At 32.8% G+C, this 15,929-nt stretch overlaps 1 protein-coding gene across 4 annotated transcripts in view; it reads right to left on the reverse strand.

Annotated features, from left to right (window-relative positions):
- Positions 1-15,929, reverse strand: part of sm (heterogeneous nuclear ribonucleoprotein L) — a 455,499-nt gene that overhangs the window by 12,778 nt on the left and 426,792 nt on the right. For 2 of the 4 annotated variants that reach the window (XM_088272100.1, XM_088272099.1), the window contains exons 7-8: positions 7,925-7,969; positions 6,324-6,389 (exon numbers count right to left, since the gene is read on the reverse strand). In XM_088272100.1, coding sequence (XP_088128226.1) covers positions 6,324-6,389; positions 7,925-7,969 — 111 coding nt within the window. The remainder of the gene's footprint in view (positions 1-6,323; positions 6,390-7,924; positions 7,970-15,929) is intronic. The other 2 variants (XM_088272102.1, XM_088272101.1) reach the window with 1 other exon arrangement.

Raw genomic sequence — 15,929 nt, forward strand, 5'->3', positions numbered from 1 at the left:
CATAGGGCACTGCGTCATATAAACGCAGTATAATCTTGATCGTTTACGCATGAAGGAAAGGTGATCAGCCCTCCGCTTCAGGTACCAGTCCAGGGTAATATTGAATAAATATTACAGTGAAAAAATCACTTATATTTATTTGACCCCCCCTGGGAATCGAACCCGGGACCTCCGGAACGGTAGCCGAGCGTGCTGACCATTACACTACGGAGGCGGACATATTTTACACATATTTTAACTACTAACACTAATTCTCGTCCGCCTTCGTAGTGTAATGGTCAGCACGCTCGGCTACCGTTCTGGAGGTCCCGGGTTCGATTCCCAAGGGGGGCAAAATGAATATAAGTGATTTTTTCACTGTAATATTTATTCAATATTACCATGGACTGGTAACTGAAGCGGAGGGCTGATCACCCTTCCTTCATGTGTAAACGATCAAGATAACACTGCGTTTATATGACACAGTGCCCTATGCACCATTGGGGTGCGGATTAAGGGTTTTAAAAATAAAAATAAACACTAATATCACAAAAATTTTAAATATAATAGCTCCACAAAACGAAAAAATATGGTCACAAAAAGTGGGAGCATCCTTGGAGAACCGTCATAAATGAAGGATAACGACTGACTGTCCCGAAAAATATTAGCGTATGACAAATATCACCCAAATGATAATATATTTTTCCTAGATTGTATCTAAGTAATAGAAAGTTTTATTGAAGAAATGTTAGTTAATTCAATATGTTGCGATGATTAATCACATTTATCTCAAATATATTTTGGTAGAATATACTCGGGTGATAGAGAAATCAATGATTAAAGTTATACCTGCGCCGGGCCAGACATTGTGGCCCACGGAGCTGCCTACTAGAATCATACGGGCCAGAATGTCTGGCCTACAGAGTGGTAAGAGTTAAGATATTTGTTTTTGCCAAAGATTCAAAATTTGGCAAAAATGTGTCACAGCATTATCATTGAATAAATGTGTGAATACCCACCCCCTTATTAGGGTGATGCTTTATTTATTGTTTCGGCATTAACTTTGTGGTAAGACATGTTACAATGATTAAAGAAAACACTTCGTTTTTTACCACTTGAGTTTTATTATAGACTACATGTTTCAGAAGTTAAACTTCCATCATTCAGGTCTGTATAGTAACTAAAATATAAAATTATCAAATTTATTGTGATAAAAAATATATTGGCCAAACTGCGAAAAATTTAAAGATCAGAATTAAAGAACATCATAGCGGCCTTGTTAGTAATTATTTTTCGGAATTTGCAAATCATATAATAGATACTAATCACTCATTTCACTCTCATAAATTAAAATTATTACACCTTGTTCCATATAAAGGCCAAATTATGAATTATCTTGAAAATTTAGAGATCCAAAAAAACCTGAATTCTAATAATAATTTATAAAATAATATATTGTTTCAAAATTCTTCGCCATTGCTTTCCATTTTTCCTTTGTTTTCAAACTCCGTTCCTTGACTAACCCCTTCCCTTTACTTTCCCCTCTCCTTATTAATAGAACAATTTTATATTTTATATTTTTTATATTTTAGTTATTATATAGACCTGAATGATGGAAGTTTAACTTCTGAAACATGTAGTCTATAATAAAACTCAAGTGGTAAAAAACGAAGTGTTTTCTTTAATCAGGGTGATGCTTGTTAATGTACGATAAAACAGTTTCCCATGCTTTCAGCATTTCTCTTATTGTGCTGGAAGATTGTTGCTCTGCTACTTCTTCCTCCTTCATTAAAAAACTCTCCTCCATAATTTCTTGCTGCGAAACACGATGCAACTCCATAAGCTCTTCGGCGGTCAGCTCTTCGCTGTACTCTTTCATATCCACATCGAGTCCCATGATCTTGGCTAATGACACAATCTCGTTGACTGTAGAAAGTTTGAAAGAAAAGATAAATATTTGTGTTTTTATTATTTACACCAGTGCTCCGCAACCGGTGTGCCGTGGCACAATGGTGTGCCGTGAGCAGGATTCAGGTGTGCCGCGGCCAAATTCAATGTAATTGACATTTTTTATTTTACATTATGTAATTAAATACAAAAATAATTGATCATTGTGTGGTTAACACAATGACAAATAATTTTTTATAACATTGTCTTTTGTTTCAAAATTATAAAATAATTATAAATACATAATTTTCAACGTATTTTATGTATTAATTGTTAAATCAAACACAGATTTTTTAAGTCTACTAAGTTGTATTTTATTGTGAAAAAACATGCTTCGTTTCGCTTAGTTATGGCATTTTCAATCAAATGCAAGGCGAAACAATTGTCACAATATAAATTTTTATGTGTTTTTTAACAATAAAATACAACTTAGTAGACTCAAAAAATCTCTGTTTGATTTAACAATTTATACATAAATTAAAATGGAGTTCTACAAATTAAACGCCAAATCGATAAATATTTTTTCAACGGTCTATATATTTTAGCTTTAGGTGTGCCGCGGAATTCTAGGAAGAATTTTGGTGTGTCGCAGGTGAGAAAAGGTTGTGGAGCACTGATTTACATGAATATTTAAATTTCACACTATTTCTATGAGCCTAAGCGACTCATTATTAGAAATAGGTATCAAATTGTGGTAGAGTGGGTTCGAACCGAGAAACTCTGACTTAAGAGTCCGCGACACTAACCACCCGACACTCCATTCAAACTTTTGATATGAAAGCCAGCATATCTTAGTTAGATTTTATAAAGTTGATTGTGTGTTTTCGTATGCGTGTTTTTAATATTAATTTCGATATTTTCACAATGCCAAGTTTTTCAGAAATGCCTGCGTAATTTGAACGCTATTTTAATATAGTATTCTTTGTATCACGTATAACATTGTTTGTATAGAGTATGTATATAACAATATTTTTTTTCATGTATAATATAATACTGTCATACCATGTATCATAGTTTGTATCAGGTATATAACATTATTTATTCCAAGCATACAATACCATGTATAGTCATATAACATTGTTTGTACCATGTATATAACATTGTTCCTATCAAGTATGCATATAACAATGTTTGTATCATGTTCATAACATTATTTATTCCACACTTATAATACCATATATAGTCATGTAACATTGTTTGTACCATGTATATAACATTGTTTGTATCGAGTATGTATTTAACAATGTTTGTATCATGTATAATATATTGTAATATTGTCATACCATGTATCATAGTTTGTATCAGGTATGTAACATTATTTATTCCAAGCATACAATACCATGTCTATACATTGTTTGTACTATGTATATAACATTGTTCCTATCAAGTATGCATATAACAATGTTTGTATCATGTTCATAACATTATTTATTCCACACTTATAATACCATATATAGTCATGTAACATTGTTTGTACCATGTATATAACATTGTTTGTATCGAGTATGTATTTAACAATGTTTGTATCATGTATAATATATTGTAATATTGTCATACCATGTATCATAGTTTGTATCAGGTATGTAACATTATTTATTCCAAGCATACAATACCATGTCTATACATTGTTTGTACCATGTTTATAACATTGTTCCTATCAAGTATGCATATAACAATGTTTGTATCATGTATATAACATTATTTATTCCACACTTATTATACCATATATAGTCATGTAACATTGTTTGTACCATGTATATAACATTGTTTGTATCGAGTATGTATTTAACAATGTTTGTATCATGTATAATATATTGTAATATTGTCATACCATGTATCATAGTTTGTATCAGGTATATAACATTATTTATTCCAAGCATACAATACCATGTATAGTCATATAACATTGTTTGTACCATGTTTATAACATTGTTCCTATCAAGTATGCATATAACAATGTTTGTATCATGTATATAACATTATTTATTCCACACTTATTATACCATGTATAGTCATGTAATATTGTTTGTACCATGTATATAACATTGTTTGTATCGAGTATGTATATAACAATGTTTGTATCATGTATAATATAATATTGTCATACCATGTATCATAGTTTGTATCAGGTATATAACATTATTTATTCCACACTTATAATACCATATATAGTCATGTAACATTGTTTGTACCATGTATATAACATTCTTTGTATCGAGTATGTATATAACAATGTTTGTATCATGTATAATATAATATTGTCATACCATGTATCATATTTTGTATCAGGTATATAACATTATTTATTCCACACTTATAATACCATGAATAGTCATGTAACATTGTTTGTACCATGTATATAACATCGTTCGTATCAAGTATGTAAATAACAACGTTTGTATCATGTATATAACATTGTATTACGTATATATTACTGTTTGTAACATGTAAAGTAGGTTTATAACATTGTTTATTCCATGCATATAATACATGCATAATTTATATAGCATTCTTTGTTACCGTGTATATAACATTGTATAACGTATATAATACTGTTTGTAGCATGTATATAACATTGTTTTTAGCGTGTATGTAAGACTATTTATACCATGCATATAACATCATTAATTTGTGCCACATAATATATATAATTCATTTTTAATCAACAAAGAAAAACCATGCCATTTATTTAAAAATATAATATATGAATCTGTGTACCATTACGAAGTTTGAATGGGGTGTTTTTTTTAGAGGTTCGGTTTTCAAACCGGCAACATTGTTTCTACAGACTGCCAATTTGACAGCTGACAGTTGATTTGTAGTCGGTACGTTTTGTCATTTCACCGTGAATAGACTGAATGACCATTATGCGCGTCGTAGGTTCGGTGAATGGGCCGAAAACAATACTCAGCTTGATCCTCTTTTTAAACGCAAAATTTTGTTCATCGTTGAGTCACATTTTTGGTTACATGGCTGTGTCAATTAGCAGAATTGCCGAATTTGGAATGGAAAACACCCAGAAGCCTTTTTCGAGACGCCCTTACATCTATTAAAAGTCACTGTTTGGTATGCTTTATGGACAGGTAGAATCATTGGCTCATATTTTTTTAAAGACGATTCCGGCCAGAATGTTACGGTCAACGGAGAGCGCTACAGAACCATGTTTACTGACTTCTCTGTACCTCGGTTGAATGGCATTGATGTGACAGAACTGTGGTTTCAACAAGATGGCGCAATATGCCACACGGCAGGTGCCACCATCAATTTGTTGCATAAAATTTGAATTTGTATACCTCTAAAAACACCCTCCATTATTGCACACTAGTTGCGAGCTGGTAAGATCACTTTAGCCATAGCAGTTGTAGCTGATCGAAGCGTGAGATGTCTTTCAACCGATTCGTCTGGAATGCACGGCTCTTTTACATACTCTGGAGCCGTATTATGCATTGATTTACACATGAGTAGACAGAGTTTATACTCAACCTTTTCGGGAAAGCATAACCAGTGCAGTTGGTGAAGCAGCGGGGTAATATGACTGAATTTAGAAGTTCCAAATATTTATTTTGCTATAGCGTTTAACACTGTTTGCAGTCAAGTCATTTTATTGTTTGGTAGACCCGTGTATATACCGTTACAATAATCGACTCTAGATACTATGAATGCATTTATCAATTGACGGGCAGCATCAACTGGCAAATTCTTGCAAATGCTCTTAATATGTCTTCAAACCCTTATCCACACCCCAATGGTGCATAAGGCACTGCATTATATAAACACAGTGTTTTCTTGATCGTTAATACACGAAGGAAAGGTGATGAGCCCTCCGCTTTAGGTACCAGTCCAGGGTAATATTGAGTAAATATTAGAGTGAAAAAATCACTTATATTTATTTGATCCCCCCTGGGAATCGAACCCGGGACCTCCAGAATGGTAGCCGACCGTGCTGACCATTGCACTACGGAGGCGGACGATAATAATATGTCTTAGCTGGTAAAAACATGTACTTGATGTTTTGCTGATTCGAGTCTCAAGGGAGACCAGAATCTAAGAACACGCTCAGCAAATCAACAGCCGGTAAAGTGGTACTCTTCAAATCGTGTGATGTCGTGTTATCAATTAAATTCTGTCATTTTGGTGTATCTATTCAGAAATGTTGTTCTGTTTTGGTCGTATTCAAAGTCAATATGTCAATATTATTAATACATATGTATTTTATTAATCGCGTTGCTCTAAAATACTATGATTTATTACATAAACACACATCAAGAATACATTTTTATTTGGTTATTTATTCAAATATTATGGATACGGGACCAAATCTTGGCTCAAAGTTGGATGCATGGATTCTCACACACGTATACATATGGGTGGTTAATTTGGACCGCGGCCCAACTCACCGTCTTTTTCCCTTTTCGACGGCTCTTCTTTCGTTTGGTCAGTCGGCTCAGAGTCACAGCCCTCCCCTTCCGAGACGAAAATTAAAAATAATAAAAGAAAAAAAACAACACTTGAAAAATAAATAAATAATAAATGAAAACCATTACTGACCCTTATCGCTGGAGCTGTTTCTTATTTTTATTTATTGACTTTTTTCCAACTAATTTTTCACTATATCGTAGTCATACAGGAGAAAGTGACCAAGTGCATTGTTTTACAAAAACGTGATCATTGACTTTTTGACATCTTACTAGCTTAATATTGCCCTGAAAAAATCCCATAGGATTTTAAACTTGAAAGTATAACATATTAACTTGGTAAAAATGACTAACTGCATTGATTTTTATTTTCTTGGCAAGCAAAAGTGTATATATATTTATATATATATGTATATATATATATATATACATATATATATATATATATATATATATATATATATATATATATATATATATATATATATATATATATATATATATATATATAACGAGTATATATAAATTGAACTACAAATATAAGCTGAAATGATCTAGATGCTCTACGCAAAACATGTCTTTAAAAAAAAAATCAAAAAAAAAACATAAATTAAGTTTACCAGAAAAATGTTGAAAATTAAAAATGCACATTTAAAGCAGGATTAAGCAAGCTTATGAGAATTCAAACTTTAAGAGGATTAATTAGGTAAAGAAAAGTAAGGCAAAGTAGATTAAAACTTTGGTTTGGTTAGGTAAAGAGGATTAATAAAAAAGGTTTAATAAGACAAAGTAGATGAAATATTTAGGTAAAGTTGAAACAACTAGGGTGAGACTAGGTAAAGTGGATAAAAGGGTGTCAAAACTAAGGGTTAGTTTGGGAAAATAGAGTTAAATTAGGTAAAGAGGATTAGTAAAGTTAAATGATGGCAAAATAGATTAAAAGTTAGGTAAAGTTAATAAAAACTAGGGTCAGACTAGGTAAAGTGGAAAAAAGGGTGACGAAACTAAGGGTTATTTTAGGGAAATAGGGTTAGACTAGGTAAAGAGGATTAATATATTAGATATAGTTAATTTGGATAAAATATATTAATATATTAGGTAAAGTTAATGAAAACTAGGGTCAGAGTAGGTAAAATGGAAAAAAGGGTGACAAAATTAAGGGTTAATTTAGGGAAAATAGGGTAAGACCTAGGAAAGTCACTTAATAAATTAGGTAAAATAGAAAAAGGTTAGGTAAAGTTGATAAAAACCTGGGTGAAACTAGGTAAGTGGAAAAAAGGGTGTCGGAACTAAGGGTTAATATAGGGAAAATTGGGTTAGACTAGGTAATGTGGATTAAAAAATCAGGTTAAGTAAATTAAGTAATCAGGCATAGTAGATAAAAACTAGGGTTAGTTTGGACAGGCGGACAGGTTTACAAAAAGCCTTGGCGACACGGGTAAGGTCGGGTTCACAATGCGAGCAAAACCCGAAATTACACGGCCGGCTTCACAGTGGGGCAAGAGGCAGGCAAGGGCGGATTCACAAAGGGCCGGCTTCACAGCGGGCGGGGTTAGCGGACTATAAGGCGGGTGTCACAATACCTCTGAAGAAGTTCCGCTCCGGGGGTCTGCGCCGCTCGTCGTCGCCTAGAGGGTTGGGGAACAAACAGAACACTTGTAACAAACTGCGGGTGAGAGAGAGAAAACAAGTAGTATTTGCAAGGGTGGAAGTGAGACAAACAAACAATACAGGGGTGAAGATTTTTTTTTTTTTTTAATTACATCTCAACATGGACGAAGAAGAATATTAAAGCCTGGGTATTTACAGACCTAACGACCCGTCATGGGCTGGTCAAGTGATCACTTTCCGCGCGTGAAACGTTTCACCATCCTACCAATGATTCGTAGTGCAATGGTCAGAACGTTCGGCCACCGTACTGGAGGTCCCGGGTTCAAGTCCCAGGGGGCGGTCAAATTAATTTAAGTGTTTTTTTTTACTCTAATATAAATATTGAATAAATTCAATATTACCCTGGACTGGACCTGAAGCGTAGGGCTGATCACCTTTGCTTCTTGTGTTAACGGTCAAGATAACACTGCGTTTATATGATGCAGTACCCTATGCACCATCAGGTTTGAAGAAAATGATGAAGAAGACACATAAATGACAACCACACTACTCAAATTTTAGAAAACATACATATATGATTAATCTCATCTTGTTCCTTCGTGTATGACTTCAAAAAATTGAGTAATGTGTTTGCAATCATGGGTAGAATGGTGAAAAGTTACACGTGATTAAATTGATCACTTAACCTGCCTATGACAGATCACAAGCCCTGTAATTACCCAGACTGTCATATTCTTCTTCACCTATGTTGACATGCATACATTTCTCAATCGGTGGCACCACAATCAGCCATACTTTCAAATCCATGAAATGAGAACTGGCATGTGAAAGTAATCTACAAGCATTGCATATATACAAGTTTAAAAAATTATGCAATATGGATGTTCAATAAATGGCGAATGTTACACAAGTGTACACAAAGTGATCACTAGAGCCAGCCAAGTGCCAGGTCGTAAGCCCTGGGATGCTCAGACTTCCATCTTCCTCCAAATAAAAAACCATAGATGTCTCATATCAATTTAAGACGCCTATAAAATTGATATGTCATCCGTAAGGTGTATAATCCAATGTCTGATAGAATACAAAAAAAATAATCTGGGTATTTACAGGGCTTAAGACCGACATATCAATATAAATAACTGCTAAGTGGAGACAAACTGAAAATTTGTGAACAAAGATTTGGACACATTGAAAATATTGCGAATACACTTTTAGCTTCCTCTACACATACACACACACATACGCTTTTAATACTACGAAATTATAAGCTCGTTCTGTTCTCCCGTTCACATTTTCCAATAACACTCTCTTGGTCATTCATCCGTCATCCATTCGCTCCACATGGCCAAACCACCTTTCTTCAATTTCTAGTTGCCTAGAGTAGGTGTTATACATCGTCCAGCATTCGGAGCCATAGAGGAGTGCGGGTCTGACAATTCGCTCACTCCTTTCAACAACGTCAAATATAAAAAAAAATCGTAAATTTTCAGTTGTGCATGTTTTCAGAATGCCCTGAAAATGTACTATACCCCAGCAAAAGCGGCATATTTTTAACTTAATATTTACCCGCTACAGGGCAGAAAGTGATGTTTTTGCATTTTGAAAAAAGGTATTGATTAATATTTTTTTTTAAATATACTAAATATTTTTCAAATGGAGAAAAAACCTTCAGGTTTTACCTAAAAAGATCTGTTGCACAGTAAAAAATTCAATAAGTGGCTTGATATTTATTTTTAATACATTGTATTATATTTTTAAACTTTAAAAACGATCTCTCGAAAAATCAAGTTTTTTTGATATATCGCTCACTCCTTTCAAGAACGTCATAAATCAAAAAATTTGATTTTTCAGGAGAACGTTTTTAAAGTTTTGAAATATAATACAATGTATTCAAAATAAATATTATGCCACTTATTGAACGTTTTACTGTACAACAGATCTTTTAAGGTAAAACCTGAAGGTTTTTTCTACATTTGAAAAATATTTAGTAAATTAAAAAAAATAATTAAACAAAACCTTTTTTTCAAAATGCAAAAACAACTCTTTCTGCCCTGTAGCGGGTAAATATTAAGTTGAAAATATGCCGCTTTTGCTGGGATATAGTACATTTTTTGGACATTCCGAAAACATGCACAACTGAAAATTGACGAATTTTTATATTTGATGTTCTTGAAAGGAGTGAGCGAATTGTTTGGTAGACTTTTCCCATAAGCCTTGCTGGCATTTTTGGGTCACAGAGGACTTACTTCAGGGATGGTTAGTAAGTTAGTCATGGATGAAGTTCACCGATCAGTTTGCGCAGATAAGAGAGTCACCCGAGGATCTACCTCAAAATTTCAAACGCAAAATACACGATACGGTCGATAGGGTTCAAAATCGCGCGCCGCCAGCGCCGCAAATAGATCGGCAAGATTGCCGGCGTCGGCGTCGACGTCGCGGGCCATTCTGACCTTTAGCGGCGCGCGGCACGCAAATGCAGCGATGTCGCCTGGCCGTACCATTTACAAGACGAAATTTACTATCAATATGATAAAATTATTCAATTTAAATTTACGTTTTAAAGCATCGATGCTGTTGACGCAACGGCATTGTTGAATGGGGGGAACATACAACAACGGCTTGAACAAACAGTTCAGAGATCAATAATTAAAATAATTTTGAAAAGAAAAAAACCTATCCAACAAAATTATTCTTTTCAACATTCAAAGTCCCTAAAAAGAACAATTTTTTATAAAACTGTAATTCGCTCACTCCTTTCAACAACGGCATATATCAAAAAACTTGATTTTTCAGGAGATCGTTTTTAAAGTTTAAGAATATAATACAATAATGTATTAAAATTAAATATCAATCCACTTATTGAACTTTTTACTTTGCAACAGATCTTTTAAGGTAAAACCTGAATGTTTTTTCTCCATTTGAAAAATATTTAGTATATTTAAAAAAATAATTAAACAACACGTTTTCTTCAAAATGCAAAAACAACACTTTCTGCCATGTAGCGGGCAAATATTAAGTTAAAAATATGCCGCTTTTGCTGGGATTTAGTACATTTTGTGGGCATTCCGGAAACATGCACAACTGAAAATTGACGATTTTTGATGTATGACGTTGTTGAAAGGAGTGAGCGAATTCTCCAACTATTTAAGGGTGAAAATTACTTACATCTAAATAAAAGTTCATCTTGGGAGATAAACATGACTTTACAATACCAAAATGCAATACCAAACAATTCCAACAGAACTTCAAATATTTGGGAACCAAGTACTTCAACAACCTTCCTAAAGAAATAAAAAAATGAATACTTGTAATTGTAGAATTGTAAAATTGTTCGTGGAGTAAAAGAGTAAAAACAATCTGAAATCAAATAGTTTTTACTCTGAAATTATTCACTCTGAAAAACTTTACTTAAGTAAAAAAAAAAATCGTGAAATTGGTCTGATAGTTTAAAATAATCTTGAACCAGATATGTCCACTCTGAAAAACGCTATTTACATACATATACATACACACACATATATATATATATATATATATATATATATATATATATATATATATATATATATATATATATTTATATTTTTTTTTTTTTGTCCGCCTCTGTAGTGTAATGGTCAGCACGCTCGGCTACCGTTCTGGAGGTCCCTGCTCGTTCCCAGGGGGGTCAAATAAATATAAGTGATTTTTTCACTGTAATATTTATTCAATATTAACCTGGACTGGTACCTGAAGCGGAGGGCTGATCACCTTTCCTTCGTGTGTAAACGATCAAGATAACACTGTGTTTATATGAAGCAGTGCCATATGCACCATTGGGGTGCGGATAAGGGTTTATTATTATTATTATTATATATATATATATATATATATATATATATATATATATATATATATATATATATATATATATATATATATATATATATATATATATATATATATATATATATATATATATATTTATACATATATATATATATATATATATATATATATATATATATATATATATATATATATATATATATATGTATATTTTTGCATACAGTACCGGAAGTGATTTTAAAACGGTTCCGGCGTTAAAATTGGACCGTCCCGATTCTGTTGAAAGTCTCAGACAATGGGCCATCAATCGTGAAGGCGAAAACAGCCGAAAGATAGATAATTTGAAAGACTTCCTCATCGGACGACGTTTCCGAACGTTGTCGAAAAGCTCGTCCGGGTCGGATTTTTTTCTTCCTCTTCGTATAATATTTTCGATACGCGTATTTAAGATATTTTTCGGCAAAAAATGCCGCCCATAAATCACGGAGGTGACACTCTGTCAGCGGCGAGCGGCGGAAGCGAAGCGCACTTCCTGGCATTAGGGCCGAAAATTCGACAGTCGATAATGATTAATGTGTAAATAATATTATTATGTATAAACATATTAAACATACCGTAGTCATACAGGAGAAAGTGACCAAGTGCATTTTTTACAAAAACGTGACTATTTGACTGTTTGATTTCTTAGTAGCTTAATATTGCCCTGAAAAAATCCCAAAGGATTTGAAACAAATATAATAATATAAAAATAAAAACCCTTATCCGCACCCCAATGGTGCATAGGGCACTGCGTCATATAAACGCAGTGTTATCGTGATCGTTTACACGTGAAGGAAAGGTGATCAGCCCTCCGCTTCAGGTACCAGTCCAGGGTAATATTGAATAAATATGACGGTGAAAAAATCACTTATATTTATTTTACCACCCTTGGGAATCGAACCCTACGGAGTTACACTTTGAATTACACTACGGAGGCGGACATTGACTTGTTAAAAATGACTAACTGCATCGATGTTTACTTTCTTGCCAAGAAAAAGTAAGTTAAATGACCCTCCTGAATATTTTACGTGTTGTCCGCCTCCGTAGTGTCATGGTCAGCACACTCGGCTGGACATGACGTTGCCCATGGTAGAAGGACCTACAGCCTAAGGATGAGGAGAGCTGGCCCCAAGCTTCACGATAAGTTGGGATGGAGTTAGGAAAAGAAGATATATATATATATATATATATATATATATATATATATATATATATATATATATATATATGTATATATATATATATATATATATATATATATATATATATATATATATATATATATATATATATATATATATCCATTTATTTTGAAAAACACAATTTAATTTTTTTTTAAATGTCTATATTTAAAATAAAAATTGGTTATGATCAACGACCTCAGTTAAAACGGGTGAAATAAAATAAAACTTAAAATTCTTAAATAACAAATTTTTAAATAACGAATTCCACTTGAATATTACGAAAACAATAAAACTGATGAGTTGAAAAATTCTAGATTAATTTATTTCAATCCCCAGACATCGTAAAAAAATATATATTGCATGGCGATAAATAAAATTTTGGCCAAGTTTCAGCCAAGTGGTCTGTTCGTGTTCAGACCCATTACAATAAAACTAACAAGCGAATCAGGATGCCGTCGAAATTCTCATAATTATTCGGCTAAACATATTTTCACATTACCGTAAATTCGGCGAATTAAAAAGTAAAGTTTTTGGCAACCCTGCTGACAAAAATCACCACGGAAAAAACGTGTATGAAGATAGACGTACGATGAAATAATTAATAAAACTAAATATACGAGAATTTTATACTGTAGAAGAAAACTAATTTACGTTCAAAAACAGGGTTCTCCAAAAAGCGTTTAACGATTTTTTTATTGATTGTGAGATGAAAAGAATGAGTCGCACGGGTGGTTTGAGAATGTGGAGCGAATGGATAAATATAACATGATAAAGTAGAGCGAGGACGGCCAAGAAAAGCTTGATATAAGCGAATTAATTCAATTTTTTTTGTATTTGATTTATTATTATTTTTTAATTAATTCAATTTCTTTTTTTTTAATAACAATATTAAAACAATAATAAAACAAAGCGCCCTTTTGGTAGTATTTTACGAAAATCGGGCTAGATAATTTTCCCAATTTATTTTTAATATTAAACAATTGAAGATCATTTTACTAAACATATTTTTTTATTTCTTTAATGTTTGAAATAATATTAGAAAAAAAATTAAACAAAGCGCCCTTGAGTTAGTATTTAAGGAAAATTACTACATAAATTATCCAAACTTATCATAATTATTTTGTCCGCCTCCGTAGTGTAATGGTCAGCACCCTCGGCTACCGTTCTGGAGGTCCCGGGTTCGATTCCCAGGGGGGTTCAAATAAATAAAAGTGATTTTTTCACTGTAATATTTATTCAATATTACCCTGGACTGGGACCTGAAGCGGAGGGCTGATCGCCTTTCCTTCATGTGTAAAAACGATCAAGATAACACTGCATTTGTATAAAGCAGTGCCCTATGCACCATTGGGGTGCGGATAAGGGTTTTATTACTATTATTATTTCATTATTATTATTACCAAACAATTAAAGATCTTTTTTTTTGTAATTCGTTGATTTTTATAACAATATGAAAACAATAAAAAAGAAAGCGCCCTTTTTACGAAAATGACGCCATATGAATTTTCCAAAATTATTATTATTAACTAACAATTATTGAACACAAAAAATATGGATATTTATTTTTAGTAATTACAAAAAAAAAGATTTTTTCACTGTCATATTTATTCAATATTACCCTGGACTGGGTACCTGAAGCGGAGGGCTGATCGCCTTTCCTTCATGTGTAAACCACCAAGATAACACTGCGTTTATATGACGCAGTGCCCTATGCACCATTGGGGTGCGGATAAGGGTTTTATTATTATTTATTATTAGTTACAAAAATACTTTAATTACATATTTCTGTAAGCCTAAGCGGCTCATTATTAAAAATATGTATCAAATGTTTTAGAGTGGGTTCGAACCCAGAAACTCTGAATCAAGAGTCTGCGACACTAACCACGGGACCACAGCCCAACACCTGTTACCAAATACTTGTTCACGAATCTAGATTATCTCCAATTATAGGAGCTATTTTTTTTTAATAAATAAAATATATATTTTAAAAACTAATTTCCGCATTAAAATGGACAGCCCTGTTAAGGAGACCTGTTGCCACACACACACATGGGAAGACATCACACAGCCAGCGGAGAGAAAATGAGAAAAATTTAATTAATATTTGTTACGCAAAACGCCTCAATCAGCGGCCGTTCTCTTCTTCTAACTTTGCGGGCTATTTTTAAGAGCGCGCCCGTCTTTGTGACGGCGTCGCTACGCGCGGTATTTCGATCGTTCGGTATAAAAAAAATAATAAGATAATAAATTCACGTTTTAGAACTGGTGCATATCCCCCGAGCTGTCACACGGCCGTGCCTTTTCTTTGGCTTTCTGACGATTTAAGACGTCGCACAGTGGTGGAATACCGAGATATAACTAAATATATTTTTTATTCATAAATATATATATATATATATATATATATATATATATATTATATATATATATATATATATATATATATATATATATATACATAAATATATATATATATATATATATATATATATATATATATATATATATATATATATATATATATATATATATATATATATATATTTGAGTGTGTCCAAATACTTGTTCACAAAATCTGGATTATCTCCAATTCCAGGAGTTATTTTCATATAATTTTTTGACATCTCATCAAAGATGAAGAAGAATATGGAAGTCTGGGCATTTACGGGGCTGACGACCGTCGTAGGCTGGTTTGAGTGATCACTTTACACACGTGTAACATTCACCAATTCTACCCATTATTGACAACCACACCACTTGGAAATTCTTGGAAGTTCTATATATATGAACCAATTTTGAAACATTGTTCTTGAATCACTAGAACTTCACTAGAGATGAGATGAGATCTATGACGGTCGTCAGCTTCGTAAATGCCCAGACGTCCATATTCTTCTTCATCTTTGATGAGATGTTAAAAAATTATATA

Source organism: Brachycentrus maculatus, unplaced genomic scaffold, assembly GCF_059751285.1.
Source record: "Brachycentrus maculatus isolate JH-2025_06_01 unplaced genomic scaffold, ASM5975128v1 h1tg000475l, whole genome shotgun sequence".
NCBI classification, from domain to species: Eukaryota; Metazoa; Arthropoda; class Insecta; order Trichoptera; family Brachycentridae; genus Brachycentrus; species Brachycentrus maculatus.